The 14,541-nt window shown below is 40.0% G+C and overlaps 1 protein-coding gene across 2 annotated transcripts in view; it reads left to right on the top strand.

Annotated features, from left to right (window-relative positions):
* Positions 1-14,541, top strand: part of tmtc2b (transmembrane O-mannosyltransferase targeting cadherins 2b) — an 83,776-nt gene that overhangs the window by 57,823 nt on the left and 11,412 nt on the right. The window contains exons 4-10 of one of the 2 annotated variants that reach the window (XM_026311576.1): positions 319-433; positions 847-932; positions 2,623-2,807; positions 3,767-3,845; positions 6,372-6,493; positions 12,611-12,692; positions 14,197-14,311. In XM_026311576.1, coding sequence (XP_026167361.1) covers positions 319-433; positions 847-932; positions 2,623-2,807; positions 3,767-3,845; positions 6,372-6,493; positions 12,611-12,692; positions 14,197-14,311 — 784 coding nt within the window. Of the gene's footprint in view, positions 1-318; positions 434-846; positions 933-2,622; positions 2,808-3,766; positions 3,846-6,371; positions 6,494-12,610; positions 12,693-12,883; positions 14,143-14,196; positions 14,312-14,541 lie in introns of those variants that run through there. The other variant, XM_026311577.1, reaches the window with a different exon arrangement.

The following is a 14,541-nucleotide window of genomic DNA, read 5'->3' as shown; positions in this document are numbered from 1 at the left end:
AGCTCTGTGGTGGTCTTCTTTTCATACGGACTCTCTCAGGAACAAAGCACCCCTGGTGGGTCATCTCCTTGGACTCATATTGTCTTGGCATACCAGCTGTGGCTGAACAACATCCTCTTTAGAGGTTAAAAACACTGATCCTATGCCAGTGTGAGGCTGCGAAAGACAAAAGAAAATTATTACTTGCTGCAGAAATGGCCTCTCCTGCTGCTTTAAATTAAAAGCTTTTTAGATTTTGAAAAAGTTGCTATTCAGGAAGGTTGTCACAGATTTTCTTTTTATTCTGTACGATTAACCTTTTCTTTTATGATGTGTCAGCATGGGGTAACCTTGGAAATGTCTTGAAGAGCCAGGGAAAGATGGAGGAAGCCGAACAGGCATACAGAAACGCTCTCTATTACCGCAGCAACATGGCCGACATGCTGTATAACCTGTGAGTTTGTGATGCATTCATATTTTTTATTTTAATTACTAAATTTATTTTGTGCTTGTATACTTCATATCTAATTTTAGTGGTGTAAATGGAGGAGTTCTCCTTTTACATGTGTGTCTATTGATCAGAGCTGTTCTCTCAAGGTAAGTGCCGTGTTGTCTTGTATTCTCCGGGGTGTTGTCTGTCTGACAGGGTTATTAATGATGCTGTTTTACCCTGAGGGGAAAACACAAAACATCCACAGCCAATACTCACATTGTGCTCATATGTCTGTGGTTTACTACTGTAAGATCTAAATCCCTTCAGTTTTATCAGCTGCTCATATTCTTGTTTTATCTTAATAGAGACTTTTAACTTCAAACATCTCCTCCTTTGAGTTTTCTGAGCTCTAAACTGCCTGTTGTCTGTTCCAGCGGTTTGCTGCTGCAGGAGAGCAACAAGTTCTCAGAGGCCCTCCACTACTATAAGCTGGCCATTGGGAGTCGGCCAACTCTAGCTTGTAAGTACAGCTCTTCTTTTTATTGACAATCTTCAGCTCTTGTGGTCGCAGCAGTGCTGTGTCCAGGCAACAGTGAACACATTGCTGCGGTTATGGGAGGGAGTGGAATAGGTGGCAAAGGGCAGTGGGGATACGGCTGAATTAACCATTCAGCACAGCTGTCTGACGGTTTTTCAAAGCCAAGTGATGCCAACAGATCAGGCAACTGCACGGTTTCATTTATTATTAATTCAGGCCGTGGTACACTCTCTTTTTATCCCCACATCCTCTTATTTTCTCTCTGTTTCTGGCCTTTGCTTCATCTCCTTCCCATGAAAAATGAGGACAATTTTTCTACTTTTTTCAGAACAAAATTTTTTTGTGACAGCGTCACACTGATTAGTAAAAATCACCTACAATCTTACCTGATCATGAGGGTAAGCTCCCCGCTGTTCCAGGCATCACTCAATGTCAGATAAACAGAGAATCTTAAACGTCTCTTCCTTTTTTTTCATGGATTAATTATAGCCCTAATCAAGATCACGGCTAGACTACACAATTTCCATTCACTGTGCAATTATCCAATCTGTTATAGCCGATAACAAGGTTAATTAATTACCCTAAGCAGCAGACAAGTTGATGGCAGAATGGGAATGTGACAGTTAAAGTGTTTTTTTCAAGGTTACACCATTACTCACTGCCTAATTGGGAACCCGCTAGTGCAAACTGTAGAATTTTTATTTAAATTGTAGTAAAGTGCTAGGAATCTCTGTCACATTTATTCCATACACACACCTTTAGAAGGCTAAGATGAAATTTGAAAAACATTCTGTCTGGTTTTTCCTGTCTGTTCTCCTTCTAGTGCAGATCCATGCATGAGGTGCAAAAGAGTGTTTGATTCTCAACCAACAACTCTTCCACTTTAACTTGATTATATGTCAACAGACCATAGAACAGCCTTCAAGATTGATCTGCTGTATCAAGTTAATTTATTCCAACAGCCAGAAGTTGTTTAGAAAGGCAGGTCTACAGAGACTAATTACTCTCCAGCTGCATATTGACCATTAGATGTTGTCTTTGATCGCTCAGGAAGATGTTTAACAAGCTTCCAAGCTTCAAGTATCCCAAAGGATGTATGGAAAGGTCAAAACACAGTAGAGTAAAGCGGAAAAACAACAAACAGTGGTTAATTGTTCTACCACAAATGTGTATTTCATTAAGTGATGGTCATTACTCACATCCTCAGCACCGTTGAATTCTGTTGCTTTGGGTCAGTGAGAGATATTTACAGTATGTCAAGGCACTGACCATTTTGTTTCTCATTTGGTTATACTCAGCTTTGGAGGAAAAGGTTTCAGGATCCAAAGAACCAATTAGCAACAAGGATTCAGGAGAGAGAACTAATCCTTCCTTTGCAAAAACATTCATCAACATTAAATCAAAATACCAAAAGCTTAGCACATCTCGGGGGAGGCTGGAGTGGAGGTGTAGGATTCAGCAGTGTAAGCATATCAGTGAGAAGTGTCAGAGTGTAGTCGCCACACTCTACACCTGCATAAACATAGTGTGACATAATTACTCAGCGGTGAATGAGTCTGATTGTGAAGCATAATTGAAACACGCAATGCTGATCAGCTATAATGCAAGCCCAACACCAGTGCTCTGCATCAGCTAATGCTCTTCTCCATACTCTGTTTTGTTTCCCCAACAGCGGCTTACTTGAACACAGGCATCATTCTGATGAATCAGGGTCGCCTAGATGAGGCAAAGCGTACCTTCCTGACCTGTGCTGATATCCCAGATGAGAATCTGAAGGACCCCCACGCCCACAAGAGCTCAGTCACCAGTTGCTTGTACAACCTGGGCAAGCTGCTCCACGAGCAGGGACACCAAGAGGTAACAACCCACACTGCAGAAAATCAGTAGGCATGCAAGTATGCGTCAAAATATTTTAATATGCTGGGCGTAAGCATTAGAAGAAAGTCAATATATGTGTCATTTATATACTGTACCTATAGTATGCAACAATTCAGAATAAAAAAATGTTATTTTACATACACATATGTATTTTAGATCATATTTATGCATTATGAGAAATTACTCCCACATGTGTTCAAGTGCTCCTTTACACATAACATAGTCTATGCTGGAAAATGTACAACCATTGTGAAGTGAGATAAAATGCAGGCAGTTGCCCAAGGAGCCTTTGGGGGACACTAAGAAAATGCTCAGTTTTATATGGACATGTTCCAATTTTTTTTTTTTTTTTGTCAAAAAATCCTCAGGCTGTTTCTAACAAATTCATTTTTTTCCATGCAAAGACCCACAGTGCTAGTTATTGTACCTGGTTTTTCAGTGCCGCACATTTATATTGTATGGAATCACTCATACTATTGATTCAATCAAGAATGAAGCAGTTGAGCTGCAGATTCTATACAAGCCTTTATAAATACTTGGCATGTTGGACAAAGAGAGCAGTTCTACTTCCTCTGATCTCTAACCTCAATATTTGCTTCAGAAATAAACTAGTTTCATTTTTTTTTTTACCATTAAAACTCTGTGGTACTCTAGAGGTGAATTGCTGAACCTACAATCTATACATACCAGACTAAATATGTGACACCGCTGTTGTCGTCTCAACAGCCGTGACACTGAGGATAGACCCTTTCTCTTCAGCTCTGTTTGAACCAACCTCCCAGCGACCCCCAATTCCACGCTGTGCATTCACAGTGTCAAGGGCCCGGCTGCAGGGGAGGAATGACTAGTTACCCTAGCGCCAGTTTCTCTGGCGGTGTCTCGCCGCTCTGTAATACAAACATCCCCCACCTTCTTCTTTTTATTTGTCTCATTCACAGGAGGCCCTCTCTGTGTTTAAAGAAGCAATACAGAAAATGCCAAGACAATTTGCACCACAGAGCCTCTTCAACATGATGGGTAAGAGCTGCTCTTGTTTCAAGACTATAAGAATAAAAGCTGTTATTTTAGTTCTTAGGGTGGAAGAAAAACAAGCAGCGGAACTGAGGTTAAAGGGTTATTGTTTGAGTATTTTGGAGTCATCGTATGCTATATATCAAATATATTTTACTTTATGTTTTTCTGTACAAGGTCAAGCATCTTCAGTTAATCTTCAGTTAACATTAGAGATTACTAATTTATGTGTGACCACAGTTTACAGCCCTAATGGGTCATTTGCAACTTTGAATGTCAGATATTTCTGAGCTCACTAATGCACGCTGTGGAACAGGAATATCCCAGTCATTTTTTATATTTACCCTAGAAATGCTAATTGAAATCACTTTTAAAAGTTGGATTTCAACAACCAGAACAGAACAGTTGTTTGTGATTTTGGATTTCTTTTTCCATTAATGATTCAGTATGTTCAGTATGTAGAAAACAGGAGGACTGTTACAGCTGTAGTGCTGTCATTCTTCTAAAGGTTGTTAATCCTGCATCAGACCTCCAGTTTTGAATCCTACCCTGTGGCTTAGTGGACTACACCCCCCTGCAATAAAAATGTGAAGATTAATGCTAGCACAACATCACTCCAGCTCTGTTAACCTAGTGTTTAAATTGAGGTATGTCGGAGACAAGCTGTTGATGCTTTGAGGAAATACTGGAAGAAAGTACATTTGTAAAAATAAATAAATAGAAAATTTAGTGATCAAGCAAACAATAATTTCTATCAATGAAATCTTTTTTGAGAAGAGTTCAGAGAGTATTCACTTGAGTTCAGACAGTAGTAAGTGTAGTATCATATTAAACAGAGTTAATTTGCTTTTTGTTACAAGTAGTGCCCAGCTGGTTGGATTGCAGCTTTGGAGCAGTTGTTGCAGGATCCTTATACTGTAGTTGTTCACTTCCTACCTCTTTCCTCTTCATTTCTTTATTTTTATCTCTGTCTCCCTGTTACAGACACATACACGTCAAAACCTGCGATATCTATAATCCAAGCCTCTTAGTTTCACAGCTTCACTTCTAAGTTGGCAAAATGCAGTTTGATGGAGCTACTATGATTTTGTCAAAATGTTGATGAAAGCTCCAGTCAGCGTTAAGGAACAGCACTGCGTGTGTAGCCGAGCCACTGAGCCAGAGAGCTGTGATTGCTGCAGCTTAGCGTTGTTTCCTTGCATAACTGATTTGCACATTTGGCACACCTGCCTGCATCTGTGTCCTTCCAGTTTCACTCACTGTGCTGCTCTCATGCTGTTTGTGAGACGCCAAGAAGCAGAAGCTTTCATCAGAGGCAGACCTGGGTGGTAATCTGCACCCTTCTGGTCACGCTCCAACACTCTCTGGCGGGTTGAGGAATGTTCCACTTGGAGAAGCTGGTTTTCAGCTCCTTGGATTTGATGTCACTTCTAATTGCATGTAGATGTTTGTGCTAATCTCATACAGAGGTCTGCTGCCAGTAAGGCGAGACACGTTTTTTGGCTGCTCTTAAACCCAACAAATGAAGAGGTCATGTCAAAACAGACCTGTTTATGCATTTTAAAATATTCAGATAACCCTATCTAAAAGCAAATGGATGATTTATTAAACTATACTCTGAATTCTTAAAAAAAAAATTCTAAATCTTACACTTACCAAATACTTTAAATTGAAAAACGTGACAAGCCAGTGGTAGAAATATAAGAAGAGGTATCGATATACTTGGTTGTCATCAGTTAAAGTTAGACAATGTGTGTTTTCAGATCATTAAAAAGGTCCCTGATTAGTAATTAGGTCACGGGTTGTTTATCGCAGTTTCCAGTCAGGGGAGTGATTAGCCCTAATCCCCAAACAATTACTGTTTCAGTCCACTCTAATCTAAACAACCATGTTACCAAGCTAGTCAAATTTTAACACCTGTGATACATTCACTTTCATTCCCTAAATATGTTATAATGTTGATTTTAACTGTGTTATGTCCACTTACCAGTCGATGTTGTCAAAGTCTTGCAATAATACAAGTGTTATTGGATGGCTATGAAAGAGAGGTCATTGTTATTTCAGGTGTTAGCAAGCAGAGGGTCAGATTTGTCAGTGGGGGAGGTATCAGATGATGTCTGACAGACCATGGAGTGTGAGGGTGGATGTTTTAGACTTCATTGGTTCTTTGAAATACCAACTCAGCTAAGCTTAATTGTACTTTAAGAACTCAGTTCAATTATTTTACACAAGTTTAAGAAATCAAACACTTTCATTACTGAATGTGGTTTAAGGTTTGCTTTAATAAGAAAAAATACGCATACAGGTATTTTAGCAAAACTGGATCATTTCACCCTCTTAGTCCCATTTCCATATTAAAACATATGAAAAAATCTGACTGACTAATAAAAACATGAGAATTGTGCTGGACTGTAACTTTGGACTGAAGTCTGGCTTCACTACTTTTTCGTTCAAACCCTCTGGAAAACGATGTGTGATGTCTTAACCTCTGACAGTTTGACCCCTGACTCGACCCTCACTTTTCTGTCACAGGAGAGGCCTACATGAGGCTGAACAAGCTGGCTGAAGCTGAACACTGGTACACAGAGTCCCTGCGGGCCAAGCCCGACCACATCCCTGCACACCTCACCTATGGCAAACTCCTAGCTATGACAGTAAGGCTTGGTTTTTTTACCCCCCTTGTTTAACCATAAGGAGCAGCTCTGCATATGCAGCTTATGAATGTTAATGATTGTTAATCACACCCCATTAAAGCTTATGTCTGCCAGGCCACTGTCTGACACTGGTCTGAAGCCTGCTTTTCTGATTTCTTCATGTGACTTCATGCTTGTCTGAACTACTTCTCATTCTCCATCTGTCTTCTCTCTGTTCTATTCACTTTCCTGTTATTACGCTCTCTCGTCTCCCTGGGCTTTTTGTTGGTTCTCTCCAACTCCTTATGGCTAGTTATGTCCTCCAGAAGACTCTACAGTTAATCAATACGTGGATGAATGATAAAGAGAGATGGGAAGACAGCGAGCATGAGAGAATGAAAAATGAAGTAATCACATTGCTTTTTTTATATTTCTCCTGTCTGTCATGCAAATAATAGTTTCTGATTAAAAATCTTGTCATGGCTATGTTTTTTTTGGTCCATGTAGCTCTTTACTAGAGTTGGTCTTAAAAGGTAGCTCAAAAAGCTGAACTCACAACTGGTGAACTCACACTGCAGAGAAACAAGTCTACATCTGCCGTGCATTCTGTGGATCTTTAGAGATAATATCCGTTTAGGAACACCCAGCTGACCTGTGTTTCAATAACCAAAGAACGGGCAGTCTGTGTGGTTTCCAGGACAAAAGCAGTTTCCAGAGTTTACAGGGAGGTCATGCCATCATCTGTTGCAGATTGCAGCTAGATAGGCTGATTTGGAATAGAGGTGATGGAGAGGAGCAGTTAGAGGTGAAAAGGAGTGTTAGAACAGAAATAAACAAATTATGGGAAGAGTTGCACAGAAGGTCAAAAAAGGGTTGAGGCTTTTCTCCTCAGCTGGTACCCCTGTCTCCTACAGTCTGGGAAGGTGAAAGGATGTAAATGTGTTCAAAAGCCTGGAGTGGTAGTATCTGGATTTCCTTTTCATTTCCTGTTAAAAGGGTGTTTTTCAACTCATTTTTATGTATACTGCAGTCTTTCCAAACTTTATGTGTATCCAAACTGATATATAGTATGTTAAATTCTACTGGCCCATCTTTTACCTACAGGAAAACCTTTATTTTTCAAGCATGTTAGCCAGTTTTTGCCCTACAGGCATTAGAGTGATCAATCTTCTCACCTAACTCTGGGCAAGAAATGAAAACATTTGCCCAAATGCAGTACTCATTTCTTCCTCAGTTGTGTCATATATTTGTACCTCAATGATACAATTATCAAGTGTAGCCTATCCTCGGTGAAGTGGATTTTGGTGTGTCTGGACTGAATTGCGCTCAGCACCCTACTAGATTGATTTTCCCATCAATGTTCAGACTGATGGTCAGCTTAAAGAACAGTTCAGCTGACATAACAGATAGAAGTCACTTGTTAAGCTGACATCAATTCTTCACTGAACAAAAGCCATTGGACATCAAAAATGATTTGAAACCAGACAGTGTCAGCGAGGAGTGTCTAGAGGAACGACGTAATTCCTTAGAGCAGAGTGTTTTGGCCTGAACTAGACTCACTTGGCTGTGCGGAGAAACTCATTTTATTTAAGAAAGTGTTATTGATTTTGGAGAAAAGTAGAGTTCAAACCAAAAGGGATTCATCTCTGTAGATCTCAGACTATGATAGAGAGATTTCAAGCCCCCATGATCCTCTTAGTGCAAAAAATATCTTCAGAGAAGAGAACTTGCTTGTTTGGATAAGATTAGAGGCTCTTTACCCAAAAAATGAAAGAGAGAGAAAAAAAAGAAAAAGTGTTTTAATTTAATGTGAAAATTTGCCAGTTGTAGCTTTGGCCACTGTCTGATGACAACAATTACACTTGAATAAAACCAACGAGACCTGCCCATCATCCCCCATTTCCCTTAATCCCCACTCTCACTGTGACATGACTTGAGTGATGAAGACGCTTCAGACATTGTCAGGGGTTTCCAGGGTTGCAGATCCCTGCAGGAGAGGTGGAGAGATAAGGCTTGGCAGCAGGAGTAAGAGGAGGCTGGGAAAGGTGAGCTGTTAGCTGAGGGCAAAGAGTTGCTGTGATTTGTGGATGAGGTGATGAATGGAGGGTTGATCACACAGATCAGTACCGCTATCCTGCTGTGCAGGCCCTTACAAACCTCTGCTGACACCACCGGGGAGCATGATGTGTTTCAGACTGTGTACACACCGCAGGTCAAAGATGGACATGGCTGCTCTGATTCTTCCAATATTGGATTCAGTCATCATTTCCTCAGCTAATAGGATGCAGGCTTCATTCATAATCACTTCAGCGCCCACAGAGCCACAGCTACATCTGCAGTTTATCTGTTTTTATCATTCAATTTGAGGTGTGAGGCATGCACCAATAAGCTCAGCCAGTGTGTGACAAAGGGAGGACACTGCATCCACACACTGACTAGAATGAGAAGTAGATATAGTTAAAGGAAAGTAGAAAGTTAGAATTTTTTATTTTCTCTATCATTTTTGTGCTTTCCACCCCTCCTCCACCGTAGCAGCCTCAATGTGCCTGCAGTTCAACAAAGAGGCATCATTATCATCTCACAAACCGCAGAAATGGTGTGATGGCAACCTAATCCTCCTCACTATCTACTGACCTGAGATCCTACCACTGCCCTGTCCTTATTTTTTGCCTGACAAAACTCCAGCCTCACCGGAGTATTAGTGCTAATCAGCCAGACTTACCATGCGAACTACTAATACTATGATAGGTAACAAACATTGCAAATACTGCAGATTTACATGTTAATACAGGCATTTTCATTGGAAATGTAGCATGTTGACACACTGAGCATTTAACTCAAACCAGTGCTGAGCATAGCTGTAGGCTCTTAGGGCTCTAAGTCCCTTCAGGAAAGATCCAAGAATTAGTGCTAATAGAGTGTTTTTACAGTTTTCCTCAGCTCCGTTCTGTGTCTCTGTCTTTGACTATTTGGCAGTTTGTCTGGCATCAAATGCCAGTGTGGAAGAATAGACAGCTCAGACTGTTTTTATGATGATTATGTGGTGCTCATTTGGACCGAAAATTGCATTTTGTGTTAAAACCAACTCACAGACATACTGTATTATCCATGGTGTTACTTGGCAGAGGTGCAGACACACACACAGACCTCTGCTAAATCAAACCTTTCATTTGCTCTATGCCATCCATTTTTTATCTACTGCCGATTGTTACATGCATCAAAATACACTGTGTATTTATTTTTTTGAATGCTCTGGTTTTCTGAATATCAGACTAAAAAGCTTTTGCTGACAGATTCAAAGTGAACCAGTGAAATAGCTGAGGGTGAGTCCTGACTATTAAATCTTTCATAATATTTTTATTAAAAGCAAAAACCCAAACTCTGAATTCAAATATTTTTCACACATGAAAGTGATTATTACAACACATCCAATCATGTTTTGAAATATTAGCAATTGTCTTGTACTCATAAAAGCATATCCATATGATCAGTAATACCACAAAGTTATCATTTTATATGCTGCAAACAAATAAAACGTGTTAGAAAAAAAAAAAAAATTTCAAGCTCACATGCAAGTCTGGCACTCCACTTGAGTCTGTTACCTGCAGTTACAGTATCTCTAAATCAGTTCCAGACCTGATTCAACCCGATAATTTAAAGCACAGGCTGAAACCTGTTGAAGGACAGTGGAAGCAAAAGTGTGGAGATCAGAATACTGTCAGGTGCTCAATGACAAGTGATAAGTGATAAAAACATGGCATAGGCGTGCACACACACCTCTACAAAATCACCTTTACCCCTTGCTGGCACAGTGTGGAAACATTTGGTGATGATTTAAATCTTTTGTTGAGACACTTAATGTTAACTGACCATGTTTATATTCCTAAATACTAACAAATCCAAATTTGTTAGTATTAGCAAACCCAATTTAGTATTTTTATTTCAAAATATGAGGACTGCTAAATAGACACAGTTTATTGTATTTTAAATGAGTAATTTCAAAAATGCATGGAAGAATAGCTGCTGAGGTTAAAGTAATTTGATTGGAACCTAATGGTTTGCAAACTGCACCAGTATGCATTAGCTACCCTTTTAATTCTACTGCTGATAGCCTATTTGTAGCAAGATGTGTTTTTGTCTCTCAGCCTGTTTACTGTGTTGCTGCTTTCCAAGGAGATAAGAGGGACTGATTTGACGGGCCATTATTGAGGTCCACATGAACTCTAGCTTATCATTCCTCCTGCTAACAATGTATTCAGCCCTTCTTCCACACTGCACCTGTTTGCACTGGCCAAAAAAACTAGTTGGGCATACTCATATGGGCTTTCACCAGAAGTTCAGAATTCAGTTTGCAACTGCACCATGTTTCCAGTAAACAGAGCCCCTAGTTTTATTTGCACATACTAGAGTTCTGCACAGATCAATAACTGAGAACCAAACTTGTGCTTTCAAGACCTGACCTGACTGAAATTAGTGGCTACTGCCAAATCTAAGACTGTTTGCTTGTCAGTCATGCGCAACACATTGGCTATTTTTTTTCTTTCTTCCCACTGGGCAGCGCATCTGGATGCAGAAGATTGGCAAAGTCTGAGAGACAATGAAATGTCAAATACAAAACAAAGGTTGGGTTGCAAAACTTTAGCACAAACGTTCCCTGAACAAAAAGTGTTTATTAAAGACAAACATGATCATCTCTTTCCCTGTCCTAAGCAGTCTATCTTAGTACCTTAGATGAAAAGTAGTGGAGTAGTAAAGTCATACTTTGCTGGAAGGACTGCCATAGTTTTGACTGAGTGAGTTTCATCATCAACATTTTCTGTCCCCTCATGCATATAACATATTCCAGTGGGTGAAAGCTTAATTCTGAAATTTAACAGGCTCTTTTATAATAAAACCAGGTGGTCGTTGAACATATGCATTAACCCACCTTTGGATAAGAGTCTACAAATCCAGAGACATGATACTTTTCATGACTGTGATGCCATCAGCTTTATTAAACATATACTCACACACACACTTGATTTTCCTCAGTTTCAAGGAAAACCACATTCATGTTTACATTAGAAAATTATGTAGTTTCTGAAGGTACAGCTCACTGAAATGTATACATTTTAAGAAGTATGCCGTCATCAGTGGTGTGCTGTACTCTTTGGTTTTGAGCCCATTTTTCTATTTGAAGAAACTGAAGTAATTTGTTGTATTTAACACAGCAGTTCTTATGTATTACTTAGTCTTTTCCTTTTAGTCTCCAGTTTTTATTAACTTTGCAACGATAATGCATATTTATTATTAGAGTTGTACAAAGGCATTGTCTTTTAGAGCGAAATAGTCCCTAATCGTTACAATGTTAATGCAAAAACATCAGCTTTTATAGATGACTGCACATTGTTAATTGTTGATCAGATGGCATCTGGTGCCCAACTGAGTGCAGGGATGTGTCAAAGCCCCAGCTGGCACTTCTACTGGACAGCTGCTCTGTTCAGTTTGAGATAGCTGTGATTGGTTACATGTCATAGTCTGAAGGAGCTAAGGGAGCCCTTGGGATCTGCAGGGCTTCACATGATCCTTGCCCTGATCATGCTACACTCACCTTTGTATTATGGATTCTTTAATCTCTGTAACGGCTGGAACAACATCTGTGTGTGTGTAATTGTGAGAGAGCGTGCAATGCACCTGTGTGAGTTCATATGAACCTAAAGATCCCTATAGACACACGAGCCTTTCTGTCTCTTTCCTCTGCTTTACATTCCATCTTCCTGCTCCATTTCCATTCGCCTCTCTCTGTCTTGTTTCACCTTGGTCGGGCCACACACACTGACAATGTGTGGTTAAGTTCTGGAAGTGTTATTTGCCCAGATAAAAGTGTGTAATGAATGAGCCTTTGCCCTGTCTGGTCAGCTGCACCAAGCGTGTCAGTGTCTACTTCTACAGGACGATACATGAGCATGAAAGAATAACACTCGTGGCCCGTGTGTTTTCATGTCCATTTATTAAGATTTACTGTTGAAGTCTGTGGTTTGGACAGGTACTTTAGATATACACAAAGGTATTTTGGCTTTTGAGCATAGTGTGATGTTTTTATAATAAAAGCTTTGAGGAGCGGTTGTAACAATAACAGTGTTTAATCATCTCTTTCAGGGGCAGAAAACAGAAGCAGAGAGGTACTTTCTGAAAGCCATTCAGCTGGATCCCACAAAAGGAAACTGTTACATGCATTATGGTAAGCATAGATTTTTATTTATTTATTTATTCATCCTTACTTTCAATCTGACAAACTGTATCTTACATACAAATGTTCAATTTGGCAGTTGTGTGCGTTGCCTGTGTGCACAAAAGCAGGAACTCCCATAACTTGGCAGGCTGTTCGGACAACAGTGTTGGCTGACCTTTGCCATTTCTTCTTTTCTTCAGTGATATTGTTGGTGTGTACGTGATCAGTGGAAGAAGGGATGATTTCCTCCAATTGTTCTGGTTGATCTGAAGCTTACATGGAACGTGTTGAAGTCATGTCTCTCTTGTCAGATTATTTTTGTAACTACCAGATGACGTGTTACAGAGAAAAGTCTCTTATGGCTCAGATTCAAACATGTATCTGTGCACTTTTCAGTGTCTTATTCAGATTAGGACTGTGGTATTGCTTACAGATCCATATATTCAGTTAAGCACAACACCAAAGACTGAATTTCTGTTGTGTGTTGTACCGATCCATCCACCTGTTTTCTGCCACATATCTCGATCCAGGTTACATTAATTTAATTCATCAGTTAGGAACTGTTGTTATGAAAAGTGCTTTGCAAGAATTCGAGGCCATATTGTCTCCACTGGATTTCCAGTACAATTGTGAGACCAATATGAAATTTCATTCTGTTTGATATTAAAACGTTATTTAAATGCTCAAGATTTATTTAAATTTTTTAAATTTAATTTGATGAGCTGTGCAGGAACCCTAAAGTTCTGTGTCCAGAGGTAGAACTTCCAGTGTTCCTCTAAAAGTAGTGGCATCATATGATGTCTTATTCCTTGTACACAGATCACCTTGGTGAAATTTCTTTCTTCTTTTTAATGCGGTAGTGCTCTCCAGGGCTCTGGCATTTAATGACGCAGGGACTCCTTATTATTCCAGATTTGCTTTGATATGATAAACCTTCCGTAACTATTTTGCCATGGTCTGAAGTCTGACTTTGAGTGTGTCTTGCCTCCAGTCTGTATTTAAGGCTTCAGTTTCATCCAGTTATTAAGGAAAATATGCTTACTTTCACTTGGTGGTTTAACATCCTAGTACAGTAGTGGGACTAACCAAAGTCAACAAGGTATTAATTCCCCTCTAAATCAGGCCCTTACCAAGAGGTTCACACATGGTTCATGGCCTTTTCAAGCTTCTGTAATTCCGGCTCATCAGGCAGGTCCACAGAGGTTCATGGAAAAAGTTGCCGCACCCATAATAAGACACAAACCTCCTGTGAGAAACATTATCATCTTAAAAAAAAAAAAAAAAAAAACAGATCCATCTTGGTCAGCTAATCTGAACAAATGGGTCTGAGAGATGGCCAAAGAGTGATGGTATGCTGCACTCATAGCTAGTGTTTCAGCATATTATTTCAGGGGCAGACCAGACTGGCCCTCCACCTGGGCCAAAGGCAACATTTTAGACTGTGTATCCCTCAGTGCCTCTGTGGGAATCCCTTGGTGTTTTAACAGTGGTGCTGTTCTCTCCTGCCCTGCAGGTCAGTTTTTGTTGGAAGAGTTGCGGCTGCTGGAAGCAGCAGACATGGCAGAGAAAGCTGCACGCTTGGACAGCAGGGAGTTTGATGTGGTCTTCAGTGCAGCCCATATGCTCAGGTGAGTGTTTGAACGGAATGGTTCTTTTTCACATTTGATTATTTTAATAGCCTAAGAACATGGAAAGAGACACTGTATGAATTTTATTCTGTGTAAATGAGCTGGGTGCGCACAGTTTTCCAAAGCTGACTAGAGTGGAGCCTGAGAAAGAGAGAGGGAGGTCTACTATCTGCATGGTTTATCCAGGGGTTTACTCTTCTCGTCAGCCAGTGTGATTTACTTGGCTGTAT

This window comes from Mastacembelus armatus, chromosome 6 (assembly GCF_900324485.2).
Source record: "Mastacembelus armatus chromosome 6, fMasArm1.2, whole genome shotgun sequence".
NCBI classification, from domain to species: domain Eukaryota; kingdom Metazoa; phylum Chordata; class Actinopteri; order Synbranchiformes; family Mastacembelidae; genus Mastacembelus; species Mastacembelus armatus.
This window is presented reverse-complemented; position numbering and strand designations above follow the sequence as displayed.